This window comes from Myotis yumanensis, unplaced genomic scaffold (assembly GCF_028538775.1).
Source record: "Myotis yumanensis isolate MYYU_CA2020_CCGP unplaced genomic scaffold, mMyoYum1.0.hap1 SCAF_1, whole genome shotgun sequence".
Classification (NCBI taxonomy): domain Eukaryota; kingdom Metazoa; phylum Chordata; class Mammalia; order Chiroptera; family Vespertilionidae; genus Myotis; species Myotis yumanensis.
The window spans coordinates 112,536,759-112,551,762 of NW_027223752.1; the positions used below are offsets into that span (position 1 = coordinate 112,536,759).

The following is a 15,004-nucleotide window of genomic DNA, read 5'->3' on the forward strand; positions in this document are numbered from 1 at the left end:
GATTTAAGATGCTGAGGGAACATTTACAGTCAGTCACCTCCAAAATTTCTTTGCTGAATGGGGACCTGAAGAACAGGGAGATAAAAGACAGGAACAATGTGGGAAAAGGAAATCTTGAAGCATGTTTGAGGGAATAGCAAGGAGGCCAGCCTGGTGGGTAGAGGCTGGCATGGAGGTCTGGTCAACGTGAAATGAGCAGGTTGTGGGACTTGGGATCTGTAATTGTTCTTTGGTCAAGAAGAAGCTACTTATGGTATTGGGGCAGCAGCAGGAGGGTGAGGAAGGAAGGCCATGATTCTCAGAAGCTAGGAAGAGGAGCCAATTGCCTGAGAACAAATCCTAGTTCCTTCACTAGGAATTTGGGGCAGACAAGATCTGTCTTGCTTGTTTTCCCATCAATAAAATGGAGATAATTCTAGAACCCAGCTCACAGAATTGTTGGGAAGATAAAATTCAGCTAATTCATGAGAAGCTCCCCGCGGCTGGCTTTCTAGAGAAGACAGAATCCTTCACCCTCAGAAATCCAATGCATTCAATATCGTCCCTTCTCTGGGGCCTGGTGACTTTGACCTCCAGTGTGTCCCTTGATGTCTCATTCAGACAGACCCTGGGACACAAGTACTCAGAGGGGACCCTCATCTAGGAGCTCAGGCTGGAACTCTTGTCCACTCTGCAAGGCAGAAAGAATTGGCCTGAAGTTGGTTGGAGATCTCCAGAGTGGACAAAATCATGGGTGAAATGCTGGAGGTGGAGCCGGCAGGGTCTTGCCCTTCAAACATCATCCCTTCAAAACATTTCCTTCAGAGGCCACTCTTCTCGGGCTAGATAAAACTTCCGTTTTATCTGAACCCTCTAATGCTTTTCTTCTTCCCCCAACTTTTTTCTGAATGCCTCGGGTGTGTTCTGCTTTTTAACAACGCAATCTAAAAATTTGCACAAATGTTACCTCACTGATTCATCCTCCTAGCTACCTGTTGAGGAGATGGCAGACAAGACCCCATTCTATAGATGAGTCGAGTTCACAGAAGTTGAGAAATCTGTTCAAAATCCCTTCAAATCTAGTTTCTGGCTTCCTGGAGGCAAGGAGTGGATATGGCTAGTCCACACTGGTGGCCTGTCTGACCCTGCCTAACCTGTCAAGGCTTCAGCATCTGTAGGGCTATAGAGCATCCTTGGGCCCAGAGTGGGTTTCAAAGGCCTTTGCCTGCAGGGTAAATATTTGTCCCAGCCAATGGGAAGAAAATTTATTCCAGACTCTGGCCTCATTTCTTTAAACCATTCCCCAGGCACATAGCAGCAAGCAGGAGCCTTTGGCCCTTGCTCCCCTTCCAACTGGCACCCTCTGGAGTTGGGGCAGGGCTCCTGCTGGCTTTGCCCACCACTGGGTTCCAAGTAATTGGTAGTTAAGAATGACAGCACACTGCAGGAAAGGCTTCCTCTCCTTCAATGCTCTACAACTATCTTAGGAAGAAGCTCTTCTCTGCTCTCCCCTGAGTTCCTATAGTACTCCCAGTGTCCTGGCCACACATAGGTGGAAGAATGGAGTGAAGAGTAATGGACGAGAAGTCATATAGGGTTCAAACTCTGGCTCTGATTATTTCAGTAAAAAATGGCAGAATGGAGCCATCTTGTAGGTTGGTAATGAGGATGAAGTGAGACTGGGGGGTGGGGGGGATGAGCACTAACCATTGTTATGTTAGCACTCACTCAGCTGTTTCCTGGGGTCTCCCTGGTGCAGTGGCCAGGTCATTCACACACAGGTGCTTGGGAAGGCTGCCCTGACCTTCTGGAGCAGGCCCAGGTGCAGGGAGGTTGAGGAGAAGGAGTCTGAGGAAGAAGCCGAGCAACTCCAAGCCCCAGGCGTTGAGGGAGGGAGGCCTGCAGAGCATGATGCTTCAGGGTTGAGTTCTGCTCCCAGCATTAGGTAGCATTAGTGGGCCAGACAGCATGGGACTAGAAAGGCTATGGCAGCAGGATTGGAGTGGTTTTAGACATGCCCCTGGGTCTCTGGTAGAGTGTGGTGCAAGGAGAAAAGGCATCTGGGGTGAGAGGGAGTGGAAGATGGAACAGCATGGGCTTTGCAGTTTTAACTCTGTCTCTGAGTTCCAGGACTTCAGCTCAAGTGTGGGCTGGTGAGTGATAGGTAGACCCACAGAGTTTAGAGCTCTGTCCCTTCAATAGAGATCCAGAGTCCTCTTACTCCTGGGGCCCCTGGTAGCCTCCTAACCCCTTATAGGTTTCTCAGGAGTCCAGCACCTCTTCCAGGACCACTGATTCTTAAGCCGAGACGAGACTGGTGATCAACACTGCTCTATCTTCTGGTTGTTTCCATGCACCTTCCATGGCATGGGGTGAGTTATCTGAGGTCTCCAGTGCTCAGGCATCCTGTTTTGTCAAGAAGTTTATAACTTTGAGAGAACTGGATGTTGGCAACTGACTCTCCTGCCCCCCACCCAGTGTAAAATTCAATTTTTAAGTTTCAGCTGTAATTGCCTTGAGCCCTTCTTAACGACAACTTGTGACCTGCCAAATGCAGTTCTTGGCTCCTAAGGTACTAATGAAATTCCTTCCCTCATAGAACACAGGCTCACTTAAAAAGCAGAATTTTCTGGTCTTTGGAGGGCAGGCAAAGAGCTCCTGGAGTAGATGGTCCACACTCATAACCTCAGGCTTGCAGAGGACTCCTCTTACCAGTTCATTCCAGGTAGGAAAGATCTACATTCTCCATGGCCTGGGTTGAAAGAAGCCAGTCTCTAGGCACATGGAAGCCAAAAACCTTATCCAAATGTCAGTGATCCATCACCTCTGGACAATCCAGAATTAAAGAGAAGGGCGGTCTTGTTGAGAACCCACTAATGGAATTCCCAGAAATAGATCCCATGCTGGGTGAAGTGATGGATGGGAAACAGGATAATTTCTCTCCAGGCTTTCTAGTTATATCAAAGAACAAAATGACCCATTGGAAGAACACAAACTCTATTTCTCTGGAGTCTGACTAGGGCAAATCTGAACAGATCCAATTGTGCAGGCCCATGTCCTTTCAGGGCCCCAGGTTGGCCATCCATGCCAGCAGAGCATTAGACAGCAACCCATGCATAGTGCACTCCATCTCTGCGACCTCTCAGACACAACTGCCTGCTTCTCTTTGGTTCCTTTCCCCAGAAGCCAGTGTGCTATGTTCACAACTAGGAAGGGCAGGTCCCTAGCCTCCTCTCCAGAGAGCAGGCCGAGAACCTCAGCAGGCAGAGCCTGTGTCCCTGGGAGCTGACTCTCTGGTTCTGTTGCTATCCCTTCCTCCCAGGCCCAGGCAATAGAGAAAGCTTTGAGGTCTACACTGAAATGGGTTTTGCTTACTTAGTAACACAGAACTCAAGTCTAGCAATCACTTTTCTGGAATATGCCTTAAATAGCATGTCTGCAAAGTCCAGAGTGCTTGCTTGTGGAGATCAGAAATGCTGCCTGGACACAGTGTCCAGTGTTAAGGGTCTTAGAGCTCTAAAATCTGGTCTAAATTTAGAGTTTGCATGTTTGCACTTTCATCCATGCTCCTCTTAATAACATGGCAGCTATTGCTACCACTGCCAACTGCTGACTCTTCTTGCCTAAGCCAGGTGGTCGCCTCTCTGCTATTGAAGTGTCCACATTAATTAGCTTGTTGGCCAATGTGGTTCCGTTGGTTGAGCTTTGTCCTGAGCACCAAAAGGTCGCTGTTCTGATTCCTGGTCAGGGCACATGCCAAGTTGCTGGTTAGGTCCCCAGTCGAGGTGTGTGCAGGAGGTAACCAATTGATGTTTCTCTTTCTCTCCCTTCCTCTCTTGCTGGGGTCCAATCCCAGCGGGTCCAGGGGTCCCCAAAGGTGTGGACGGAGTCGGCGAAGAAGGAATGACACGAAGACAGCCTTCAGTTTATCAGCAGCCTAGTCAGGACCTCTAGCCAGGATCTCCAGCCAAAGTTCTGGTCGGAGTTCTGGTTAGGAACTGATGAGGATCTGATGTTTATTGTCTTGTTACATCCATATTTATACCAGCCGATTTTAATCCTGTCAATTTCTATTACAAAGGTTAGGGCGTTTCTTATCTCCATTCCAGGGAGTAAAGATTATGTAGCTTAACTACCCGCCTGGCACTTAATTAAGGGGTTGTATCCCCTCCCTAACCTCAGGGAAAGATCCCCACCTGGGGAAACAACCTTTCTCGGAGAGGTGACCTTGGTTAAAACACATGGCGCTAAAGAGAGCAAACATATTAAGAACAATATGCTACATATGCCAGGTCCCTTGAAACATATGCTGTGCAGATGTTTCTTTCCTGCAGCGACTGTGTCAAGCAGCAAGGATGGACCGGCTCCCGGCACTCTCTCTCTAAAAAAAAAAAAAAAAAAATCAACAAAAACACTTTTTAAAATGACTTAAAAAAATTAGCTAGTCTGCCTTTGTATATCGACTCTGTGTGAGACCATACACCTTAAGGAACAGGCAGAGGCATGTGAATTCTGTAGCAGATGATGATACTCTACAAAGCCCTGACCATGTTCATACTGTTTGTCCAGCTTGGAGATTTCTACTGGGTCATTCAGAGCTAGCTAACCAAGCCTTGAAACACATAGTACAAACCTAGGAAGGCTGTACTGTGACTGGCCACCAGGGAGCAATCTCACGTAGCAAAGCTGCAGCCTTCTGAGCTCTAGGGAAAGTAAAAGGCTTTCACTTTTTCTTCCAGGACTAGTTTTCTCAGATTAGGGAGGAAATGAACAAAAAATATGGTCCAGATTAGCATCGATTATATAATACAAGAGGGCATGCATCCTAGGGGTTAAGACATAACCATGTCCACAACCAAATCCTTCCCAACATGTCAGAATGGGAGAAGCACTGAAAGGATGTGCTACTCTGGTTTTTAGCATATTTTAAAACGAATTTATTTACAGAGTAACAATGATGTCACAGAGAACACAGCCAAGTACCACAGCAAACCAAAGGGCAGCACCACCTGGTCACAGAGGGGAGCTTTCATTGGTAGATTTATACAACTCTAAGTAGAAAGGTGAGGCTTCAGGAAAGAGCAATAGAAACAACATTTTCAAATATAAAGTGTGGGCAGAGCAATGGGGAATGAAAAAGATTGGAATGCAGACTGTCATGATTCAAATCACTGTGAAAGATGACATCTTGCTTCTGCCCTGATTTAGCACACAAATGCCATGCATATCAACAGAAAATCCCAAACCAGTGTGTCCACACACAACACTCTTTAAACTTGGTAAGGGAAGGGATAAATGAGTAGTATTTGGAGTAAGTTTTCTGAAGCAGTGTGGTATATCTTTTAAAAATGCTAACCTTAATGCCTAGGGCTCGTTCAGCATTCAAGTTATCATGGGTACAGACACACACACTTTCCACACACTATAAGGGCAAAGTGATTTGTTCATAATACAATAATATTCATAACAAAATATATGACTCTATACTTCTGCTAGATTAAAACATTTCCAATCTTTTTTGATTCCCTGAAAGTTTCTTAAAGAAAACATGGATGTCGAAATGCAGGCCCCTGCAGTCCACCTAGGTGGGGAAAGCTTCTGGCAGTGGTTGATGCAAAAACGTACTCTAATCTCAAACAGCGGCAGAGAGGATGTGTTTATCAGCTGTATAGCACCTTGTACATTCTGAGCACTTAAAATACTAAATGACAGTGATGATGAGTGGTAATCACCTCTGTAGGAAGGTTTATAAAACTACTATATGTTAAGAAATTTCTCAAGTGTTTTTTAAACCAACCTGTTGAAACTACTATATCTCTTTTTAAAAATCCTCAGCTCAGTATCACATGGATATGATGTTTCCAGGCTGAAGTTCATGCAACAAACACAGTCATGACAAGGGGAGAGGGAATAGTTTCTCCTTAAATACTAAGGAACTTCATAGTCTGCCCAAGGCTTTCCTCCTCATCATCTCCTCCCTCTTTTTGCCCCCTAATACACAAAATGGATTTGTAAAAAACAAAGATTCTTTTTTGAGGATGGATTGCTTTATTAGCCAAATACCTTGAATGTATGTGAATTCTCCTTCCATGGCATGTCGTAGCTCAACCTCATCACTTTAGAAGCATCAGGACAAAAAGGCCTATTTTCTTTGGTACAATTTCTATCTAGGCTCTTGCACTGCAGCTCTTCTGTTTCTTGTATGGCACATTTATGGAATCCCCATTTTTGGCGCTGCCATAAACATGGACAGCTGAATTTCTGTGCAGACTTCAGGAGGAGCAGCACTTGAATTTGTCTTGGAACAGCACTATTGGCCTTTGAGAATATAAGCTTCAAGGAGGTAAATCTAATAACCCAGTTTTGTGGGAAGTCATCCTGTTCACTCATTAGGCTGGACCAGAATTTTCAATCCTTATCAACTACTGAGGGGAATATAAACATGTCAGACTTGGCCAAGGGAGTCAAGTTCCTCTCTTCCCTCTCCAAGTATATTCATACTTTATTTATACATCTAGAATCACTTAGAATGTAATATAGTATCATAAGTCCATCCCAATTTCTAGGACTAACCTGTATTTTTTTTCAGATCATTGCTGGTAAAATCTAGGGGGAAATCCTAGTTGCAGGTTACTTCCCAGCACCAAAGTATTCTTAATACCAATTTGGGAAGATGAGTGCAACCCTTCTATACCCTACTACTTAGTAGGCCTCAAAGATCTTTGATGGGAATCCTATAACACTAAAAACTTTGAAATACAATTTTAGGTAGCTTTACTCCCAGATATTTCATGAATATTTCTAGAGGTTTAAATCTCAAACTTATTCCGAGTTTAGAAACAAAACTGATCTCCACTTAAATCTGACAATGAAAAGCTACTCAGACTCTTAAAATCCTAACAAATCTATTTTACTTTTAGATCCCTAACATCAGTAGTGTGGGAGTTTGTGCCCCCCTCTATACCTCACTCAGTTCATCTTCAGAGGGCAAAACTTGAAACCCAAGGCCATGCTCCTGGTTTCCAATTCTAACTTAGCTAGGGGTTGGTGGACCTATTCATGATGCTTTTTTTTTTTTAAAATCCTCACCCAAGGATATTTTTTTCCATTGATTTCTAGAGAGAGTGGAAGGGGGGGAGAGAGACATTGACTGGCTGCCTCCTGCACACACCCCTACTGGGGCTGGGTACATGTCCTTGACCGGGAATCGAACCCATGACCCTTTGGCTGATGTTGCAACCACTGAACAAAACAGCCAGGGCTCATGATTCTTTTATTGTCAATTCCACAGATTACAATTGCTCTTTTTCCATCCTGCTGTTACTCTTCATGAACTAGTGCCTGGGCATTGCATTACTGTGCATATATCAAAGGGGCTCTTCTCAATACTAGCATGGGAGATCACCCGTAGTCCTAGTCCTCTTTGTGGAACATCTGATTCTCTTCCTTCCTAGACTAGGTTATCACTTGGCTGAGGCACTCTGTTATACATTCAGTTTTGGTCTTGGCTACTCCAGCCATTGTCCTGTTTCTCTAGCACCCAAATGTGTCAGAGAGATTGTTCTTGCTCATGTGGCTCAAGGAAAAGTTTCAATAGCAGCTTAATTGTTTAAACTCTCAAAATAAATGGAAGAAACTATAGTACAGACTTCAATAGAAAAGAAAGAAAATTTCCAATCACTATTAAAGACTTGAAGTACTTGAAAAAACTTAAAGTGCTATACTAGTTACAGTCCAAAACTCATACTAGTGTGTGTGTGTGTGTGTGTGTGTGTGTGTATATACATACTGTCTGCCTGTATCTGAGGATAGGGTTTTTTTTTTGGGTTCATGAATTCAAAGTTCCTATTACAATAAAAATAGAAATGCAAAAACAACACACATTTGAGATATTAGATGAACTGAATTACATTATTTTGGAAAAATATTCTGGGGATCAATGTTGAGTACTTCTTGCCCAGACATAAGTTACTTAGTCTATTTGGCTCTAACCTGTAACACCACCTTCCCTTTTCTCCCTCACATTCTTCTGCCATCACTCAGAGAAAAATTAATGTAGCCCCTTGTCTCTGAGAAGCCTGAGGCCCTTCTATGGTAGTTGGCATTTATCTTTTATACTTAACAAATTTGAATATAAAAACAGTACTAAATATCTGATATAAAGGGGTGCTTGGTTTACCAGTGTTATATTATAATGGTAGAGGGTGTCCATGCTTATTGTACTATAGAGTTAAAATGAGGAAGACTGGATCCAAGTCAAAACAGAAAGAAAAAGAAAAGGAAAGAAAGAGAATAGAGGGATTAGGAGCCTTTCATCATTAAATATGAAACCTCATTAAATAGTCAACATTCAAATTTACATGGGCAAGGCACAAGAGTGACACTGAGAAAATGTCTCAATATGCATATCATCAGGGAATGGGGTTGCGGGAAGGGAGGCTGGGAAGGGAATGTGCTGGTTGACATGGTCAGTGGTCGGCATGCTGTTCCTTCAGTGTATAATTAGGCAAGGAGTTATGTGCACATGGGCTATGCTAAAGTGAACCAAACCCCAGTCTGTTAAGCAAAGCACATCCATGCCACAGGACACTGAGAGAGAGTGGACTGCTAGCCTGCAGTGGCATGCCCACTCTGTGGCCACTTTTAGGGGCAGAGCTCTGCACTCTGGCTAGAGGAGGCAATACTCATTGTGGGCCACCCAGCTCTCTCCTTTGGGAGTCCTGTACTGCTGGCAGGAGGACAGGGACAACCGCTAAATAGAGCCTCATGTCCCATTCTCTTAGAAGAAAGAAGAAAGAAGAAAGAAGGAGAAGAAGAAGAAGAGGAAGAAGAAAATACAATCTTTTCTGTTCTTGATACTCTTTGATATAGGTGAATCACATGAAAGGCTGCTAAAAATGTTAAAAACAGAAATTTCAGAAGGCCACTAATGTGCTATCTAAGTAATACTGCACAGCCAGTCCAGACTTTAAGAAACCCTACACTAGTAGTTGAGGGTCCCAAAAGCTCCCTCACTGACTAGGTGCAGAGAACGTGTCTATCAAGTCTGCCACAGGTTGTTCTCCCAGAAGCCTGGCCCCTCTCTACTTCTATCATGCATGTGCACACACATAGGCACACATGTATATGGACACTCACATTGTCCGAGTGACTTCTGGGATTGCAAGACTGAAATAAACAGATACTTATAGTTTTGAATAAAACAAGCATAAACACACTCACACCCTCCCATGGAAGGTGTCTCTTAGCGCAAATATGTATCAAGGGAAGAAGGGAAAGATTTCTATAGATTTTGCTTCACGTAAAGTTGCAACATAAACACTGTAATACACAGCTAAAAAAATACATAGAAAAATTGCACATTTATCCATAGGAAAGGAGCACAGACCTCACATACGGTAAACAGCTTTCAGCCACCCACCTCAGCAATCAAAATTCCCTGTCATCTGTGCTCCAGAGCCATTTCAGAATCATAAGGAGCAATGTGCCAGGGCAACTGGGAGGCAGTCTCTCCAGAAAAGGTCTGTATCCTGAGGAGGTGGTCAGCAGCAGTCTTGTCCATGGCCTTCTTCCCTTCTCCTGCCTCTGGCAATTACAATAGCCATCTGTGCCATGCCCTTTAAGGAAGTCTTGTAGGTGGACTGACTGCTGTTTTATTCAGGGCAGTTGTCTATAGCATTTGGTAGACTAGTTAATACTGGCTACTGATAGTAGGAAGCTGGCCAATTAATGCTTGATAGAAAAAGCTATAATCTGGGCACCACTAGCCCTGGCTGTCAACTTTGACAGTAATCAAAGAACAATACTTTAAACTCTGTTCCCCAACGGTCCCTAGAGAACTGCACATGCAGAAAAATCATCTCCTGTATTGCCAGCTCTTTATAAGATCTAAACTGCACTCCACTCTGATGAGGAATGGGTGACACCACTGTGGGTCAGCTCTGTAACAAGCCACAGGTGGCCAATAAACCCAAACTTCAATGGCAAGTGGGGACAGAGTAGAGGTGAAGGAGAATCAGGCAGTAGCAGCAGAGGGGAAATTGTTAGGGCCATCCTTCATGCAGTACACCTTCTTATTGATAATAGAAATGAAAATTGGTCCATGATCCAAGGGATGGATTCTCTCCTTGTCCTTCTACTATCCACTGGAACGAAGAATATAGTCCCAGGAGCCAAAATTGGGTGGACACTAAGCATGGTAGTTCTGCCTGGTAACAGAGGAAAAAAGTCTGCTGTGAGAGCTTAGTGGATGATGCTAAGAATTGGTCAAATCTATTGATTACTAGAGAGAATAAATACTTGATGTTAAAAAGACAGGTAAAATTCAGAATTATGGAGCAAATGGACATAACTCACTGAGTTCATACCAAAGGAGCTGTCCCTTAAAAATGTTCATTTTCATTTTTGACCTGTATTTGTGGGACAATAGAGTGAAAAGTGTTCTAAAGGAAAGTAAACTGAATGTGCAGTTGAATTTCTGTGAAGTTAAGACAGACTCAGCTTATCACTTGATTTGAAGCTGTGATAACCTTCTGAGTAAATGCATTTGTTTGTGAACAGGAATGAACAGTTTGTCTCTCTTCTTTCCTTGAATTCCGTGTGAGTGCTAGGATGTGCAAGTGTGTGGGTGACTTGAAGAAGGAGAAGATAAAGTAAAAGCAACAACCAGGATACATTAACGGTGTTGCAGGATTTTCACAATACAACTGAGGGAGTCAGGAGTAGCAAAAGCCAAATATTGAGCACATAACCAGTCCTCAAGGCTGATCCCACCCACCCTATCCAGGGACTTTTCAGCAAACTTGATCATCAGCAATGTTCGCTTGATGTCCAGCCAGTTTTGGAGCAGGGCATTCCTCTGCACTGGGCTGGAGGCAGTGGTGAAAGTCTGGAAGAGATCTTCCCTGGGGCCCCAGAGCAGACATTGGAGGACACCTTTGGCATCTGAAATGAGGATACGCTCAGAAGGGTTGGGGTTCAGGAGGCAGCTGGCCAGCTGCTGAAGGCCCCATGAATAAGGGGAGCGGAGTGGGATTTGAGGCAGGTCTGCTTGAGTGTACTCCTTCTCCTTCAGTTCTGGGTTTTCATCAAAGGGGTTGGGCAGGTGTAGCATCTCATAGATAAGGATCCCTGTCTGGAACTCATCACACTTTTTGTACTGGGTGGCTGTTATGATCTCTGGGGCAAGGCGAGACTGGTCACGGAGGATCTCAGGATCCACCAGGTGGCTCTTCTGCTTGGCCTGAGAGAAGTTGCTTACTATAAGCCTCGTGAGACAAGATGAGGTGGGATTGAGTTCTTTAGGCCCAAGGCCTTGGGTGGTTCCCCCGAGCTGGTAGTGGACAAGCAGCAGGTTCTCCAGACGTAGATCGCAATGAGTGACGTGGTAGGGTTTGAGGTGTTCAAGGCCGGAGCACAGCTGTAAGAGCAGCAGACACACTTGCCTCTCATACAAATCAGGGCTTTTCCCATGGTGGATTAGAGAGTCCTGCACAAAATCAGCCACGGTGAGATAGGGAACCTCTCTGGTGATGACTACAACGTGACTTCTCTGCTTTTTGCTAATGACTCCCTGGCTTTCTTTCTGGGATGACTCTGTTTCAAAGCAGGACTCTGGGCTTTTCCCATCAATTTCTCCTTTCATATCTTCTTCATTCTCTTGTATTTCATTCTCTTCCTCTTCAGGGGCATCAGGATCTTCCCAGGGAAGCAGACGCTTAGGGACTTCAGCAAGGAAATGACCACAGTCCTGCTGGATGTTAAAATGGACAGCCAGACTCTGCCGAACAGCCAAGCTGTGATAATACTGCTGAGATTCTTTAGCTTTGCTCTTACAGATCTGAAAGAAGAAAGCAAATAATACAATTTAAAATACACACACTTTCATAACCAGGCTTTTGATGTGTAAAGGAGGATTAATGGGAAGGTGACTGGTTAGGAATAAAGTGTTACAGTGAAGTCTTCAGAAAGGGTAGTCCTGTGCTGAATGACAGTAATAACTACTGTCTACATGCTTAGCACTTTATGTGTATTATCTATAGTCCTCACACTAACCCTTCAAAGTAGGCTGAGTATCTAAGAATTTTTTAAAAAAAAGTGCAAGGGCAGCTCAGTGCTATCAGTTTGCACCTTCTTCCCTTACCCAGTATTTTCTCTACCAAGTATGAAAGTAACTTCTTAGACTCCCATTTTCATTTACCATTAGTCAGGGGAGTGTCATGTGATGGTTACCACTCAGGAACTCATGATCACTGACAAGTTAGAAATAAAGATTTGAGAGAATCAATGGCCTGACCTAGTCAGAACAAAACCAACATTTCAATGGCAGGATTTTGAGTTTCATGTTTTCTCTTAACATACCTTATTTAAGGCATAATATTCAGGCAATAAGTCCTCTCAAAAGGAATTTTATTAAGTGGTTATGAATTAAGGAAGAGTTTTTGTTCAAAAACATTAGCCTAAAGTCCTACATACTAAATCAACTATTGCATTTCTAGTCTTAAAGGGTTAAGAAAGCAAAAAATACACCCCCCCTAAATTGATTATCCTCATGATATGGGGTGGAGAAGCTGACAATGGAAAACTCAGTCTGCAACACTAGGTTCATAGATTACTGCAACCTGGTCAGGACAGCTCCTCTGAAACCTGTTAACTGAGGAACACATTTTCTGCTCTTTCTCCTCAAGAGGAGCACTGCCATATTTCACAGATATCAAAGACCCCAACAATAGGCACTTTGCAGTGTTTACAATGACTGTTTATTGTACTACTTCAGAAAAAAAAAAGCAAAATTAAAAATAAAGATTTTCTAGTCATTTTTATTTAAAAAGAAAAATGTACATATTCTTAGGAGGGTCCCCAGTTCTGAGAAGGAGCATACTCTGATTTCTATTCAAACACACATTTTTTTAAAAAGGCCAAAGGCAAAGGAATATCAGGGGGAGAAGAGCATCCCTCTTTAACTTACTGTATTTATACACATTGATTATAGTTAGAGGCTTGAGCTTGCCATATAAATCTCTCTTTCTCTCTCTCTCTTTGAAAACAAGTTTCTTCAAGTCTTCCACCATCTGCCTATCAGTTTGAGGGTATAATAAGCATTTCCTCTTTAAACAAACTTCTGGTCTTGAAACAGAGTTATCCCCAAGCTGAATTCAACTTCAAACATATATCTTGCAGAAAATATTATTTTAGTAAGCTCTCAATGTCTCACCACATGCAATATAACATATACTCTTATATACTCATTGATCACAACATGAATTCTTTCTACATTATACTGACAAGATTTCATGTTTATGTGTCACCAGGTATTTAAAAATCCTATACTAGTCATCATTTAGTTGTGTAGAGTTGGATCCAGGACACAGCACCATTAACTCCATTTCCAGTTGTAATAATTTGCTCAATATCACATTGCCTGCTCTCCTCAGTCTTTGAAAAGTCAATCAAATAATACTGAGTTTGGCTGCCTGAGACTGAGTAGTCAAACTCTAGCTGTCACATTATAGAAAGGACACTCATCAAGGATTTAGGAGGCCTGGGATTTAGCCCCACCACTAGCTGTGTAATCTTGGGCATTTCACTTAATTTCTCTGGATCCTAGTCTCCCAAATAAAGGAGACAAAATTAAGAATACTGAAACCTACTTTATAGGATAGTGGCCAAGAAGAAATGAAGTCAAGTATGTATACTATATCTATAAATCTCAAAGTTGCACAAATGTAACATTGATAATGACAAAAACAATTAACAGCTTGCAAACAAAGCGTGCAAGACAGAAAAATGAATACTTCTTTTGAGTCCTGAAAGTGACTTGTCCTAGCAGTGAGGCTTTCTGACCATTGGTTTGGTAGAGGGCAACTAAAGTTCAACACCTCCATGCTAGGGTCAGCCCTGACAAACAAGTTAAGACCAGTAGTATGTTCTGATCCAAGACAGGCCAACCTAAGGCAGAGAAAGAATTATTTGGCCAATCTGTAGTTTTCACTATGTCAAGTTGCACTAAACACACACACACACACACACACACACACACACACACACACACACACCCCTTGCTACCTTCTGGTTTGGCATTAGAAACAAAGAAGATATTTTAATTGTGATTACTATTCTAATTGTATCTACACACAAAAAATTTTTTTTGTAAGATTCCCCAGAGCTTTGTGAGTAAATAAGAACATGGATACTACAACAAGAATTTTTGTTTAGCTTCACAGATTAACTTGAGATAAAGGTTCAAAGTGATTTATGAAAAAGAAATGATAAACTGCCTAGCCATTTTGGGTGCTCGGAAGGAAAATGGTCTGTCTAAATGGCCAAACTGAGGAGATGACACTTCTTCATCTTACAATATGTAAAAAGACTGCAGAATAATAGGTCACTCTAGTTTTAAGGGAAAAGGAAAAAGGGAGAAGACTGGGAGTATGAAAGAGGGAAGCAAAATACTAGGGCTTTTAAGTGGCACATAACTATGAAAACAGTTACAAGCAAAACATAGACTTACAGAGATTTCCATAATAGAATTTGTCATATGATGTGGATCTCACAAATCTTTATTATGGAGTCTCTGCAATGCTGTTAAGAGTATTATACTGTTCTATGAACCACATGGTAGCCATTTTTCAAATATTAATAACTTGACTTTTCATTTTTAAAAAAACTCAAAATAACCTGACTTCAAATTTCTAGTTCCAAAAGTTATTTCAGAAATCAAGCCACTCTTTCCAGAACAAATGAACATGACTTCTATTTTTCTTTCTTCTCTTACCCAGCATTTTCTCTACCAAGTATCAGTAACTTCTTAGCCTCTAATTTTAATTTATCTTTCTTAAAAGGAATTCACAGTCCTTCCTTACAAAGAGTAACTGCCTTAAACTGGAGATATCTCAAGAAAGATTCCACTCCTCAGGAAGAATGACTTCCACAGAACTCCTAGGCTCCCCCAAATTTTGAAATAGGAACAAAACTGGAACTGGAATGGTCTCATATCTTCATGTAGGATTCCCCTTTTTAAAAGGGA

At 42.6% G+C, this 15,004-nt stretch overlaps 1 protein-coding gene across 5 annotated transcripts in view; it reads right to left on the reverse strand.

The window, feature by feature from the left end:
- Nucleotides 1-3,899: 3,899 nt before the first annotated feature.
- PEAK1 (pseudopodium enriched atypical kinase 1) overlaps nucleotides 3,900-15,004 on the reverse strand; it is a 159,162-nt gene continuing 148,057 nt past the window's right edge. For all 5 annotated transcript variants that reach the window (XM_070429781.1, XM_070429802.1, XM_070429763.1 and 2 more), the window contains exon 5: nucleotides 3,900-11,818. In XM_070429781.1, coding sequence (XP_070285882.1) covers nucleotides 10,655-11,818 — 1,164 coding nt within the window. In that variant the 3' untranslated portion in view covers nucleotides 3,900-10,654. The remainder of the gene's footprint in view (nucleotides 11,819-15,004) is intronic.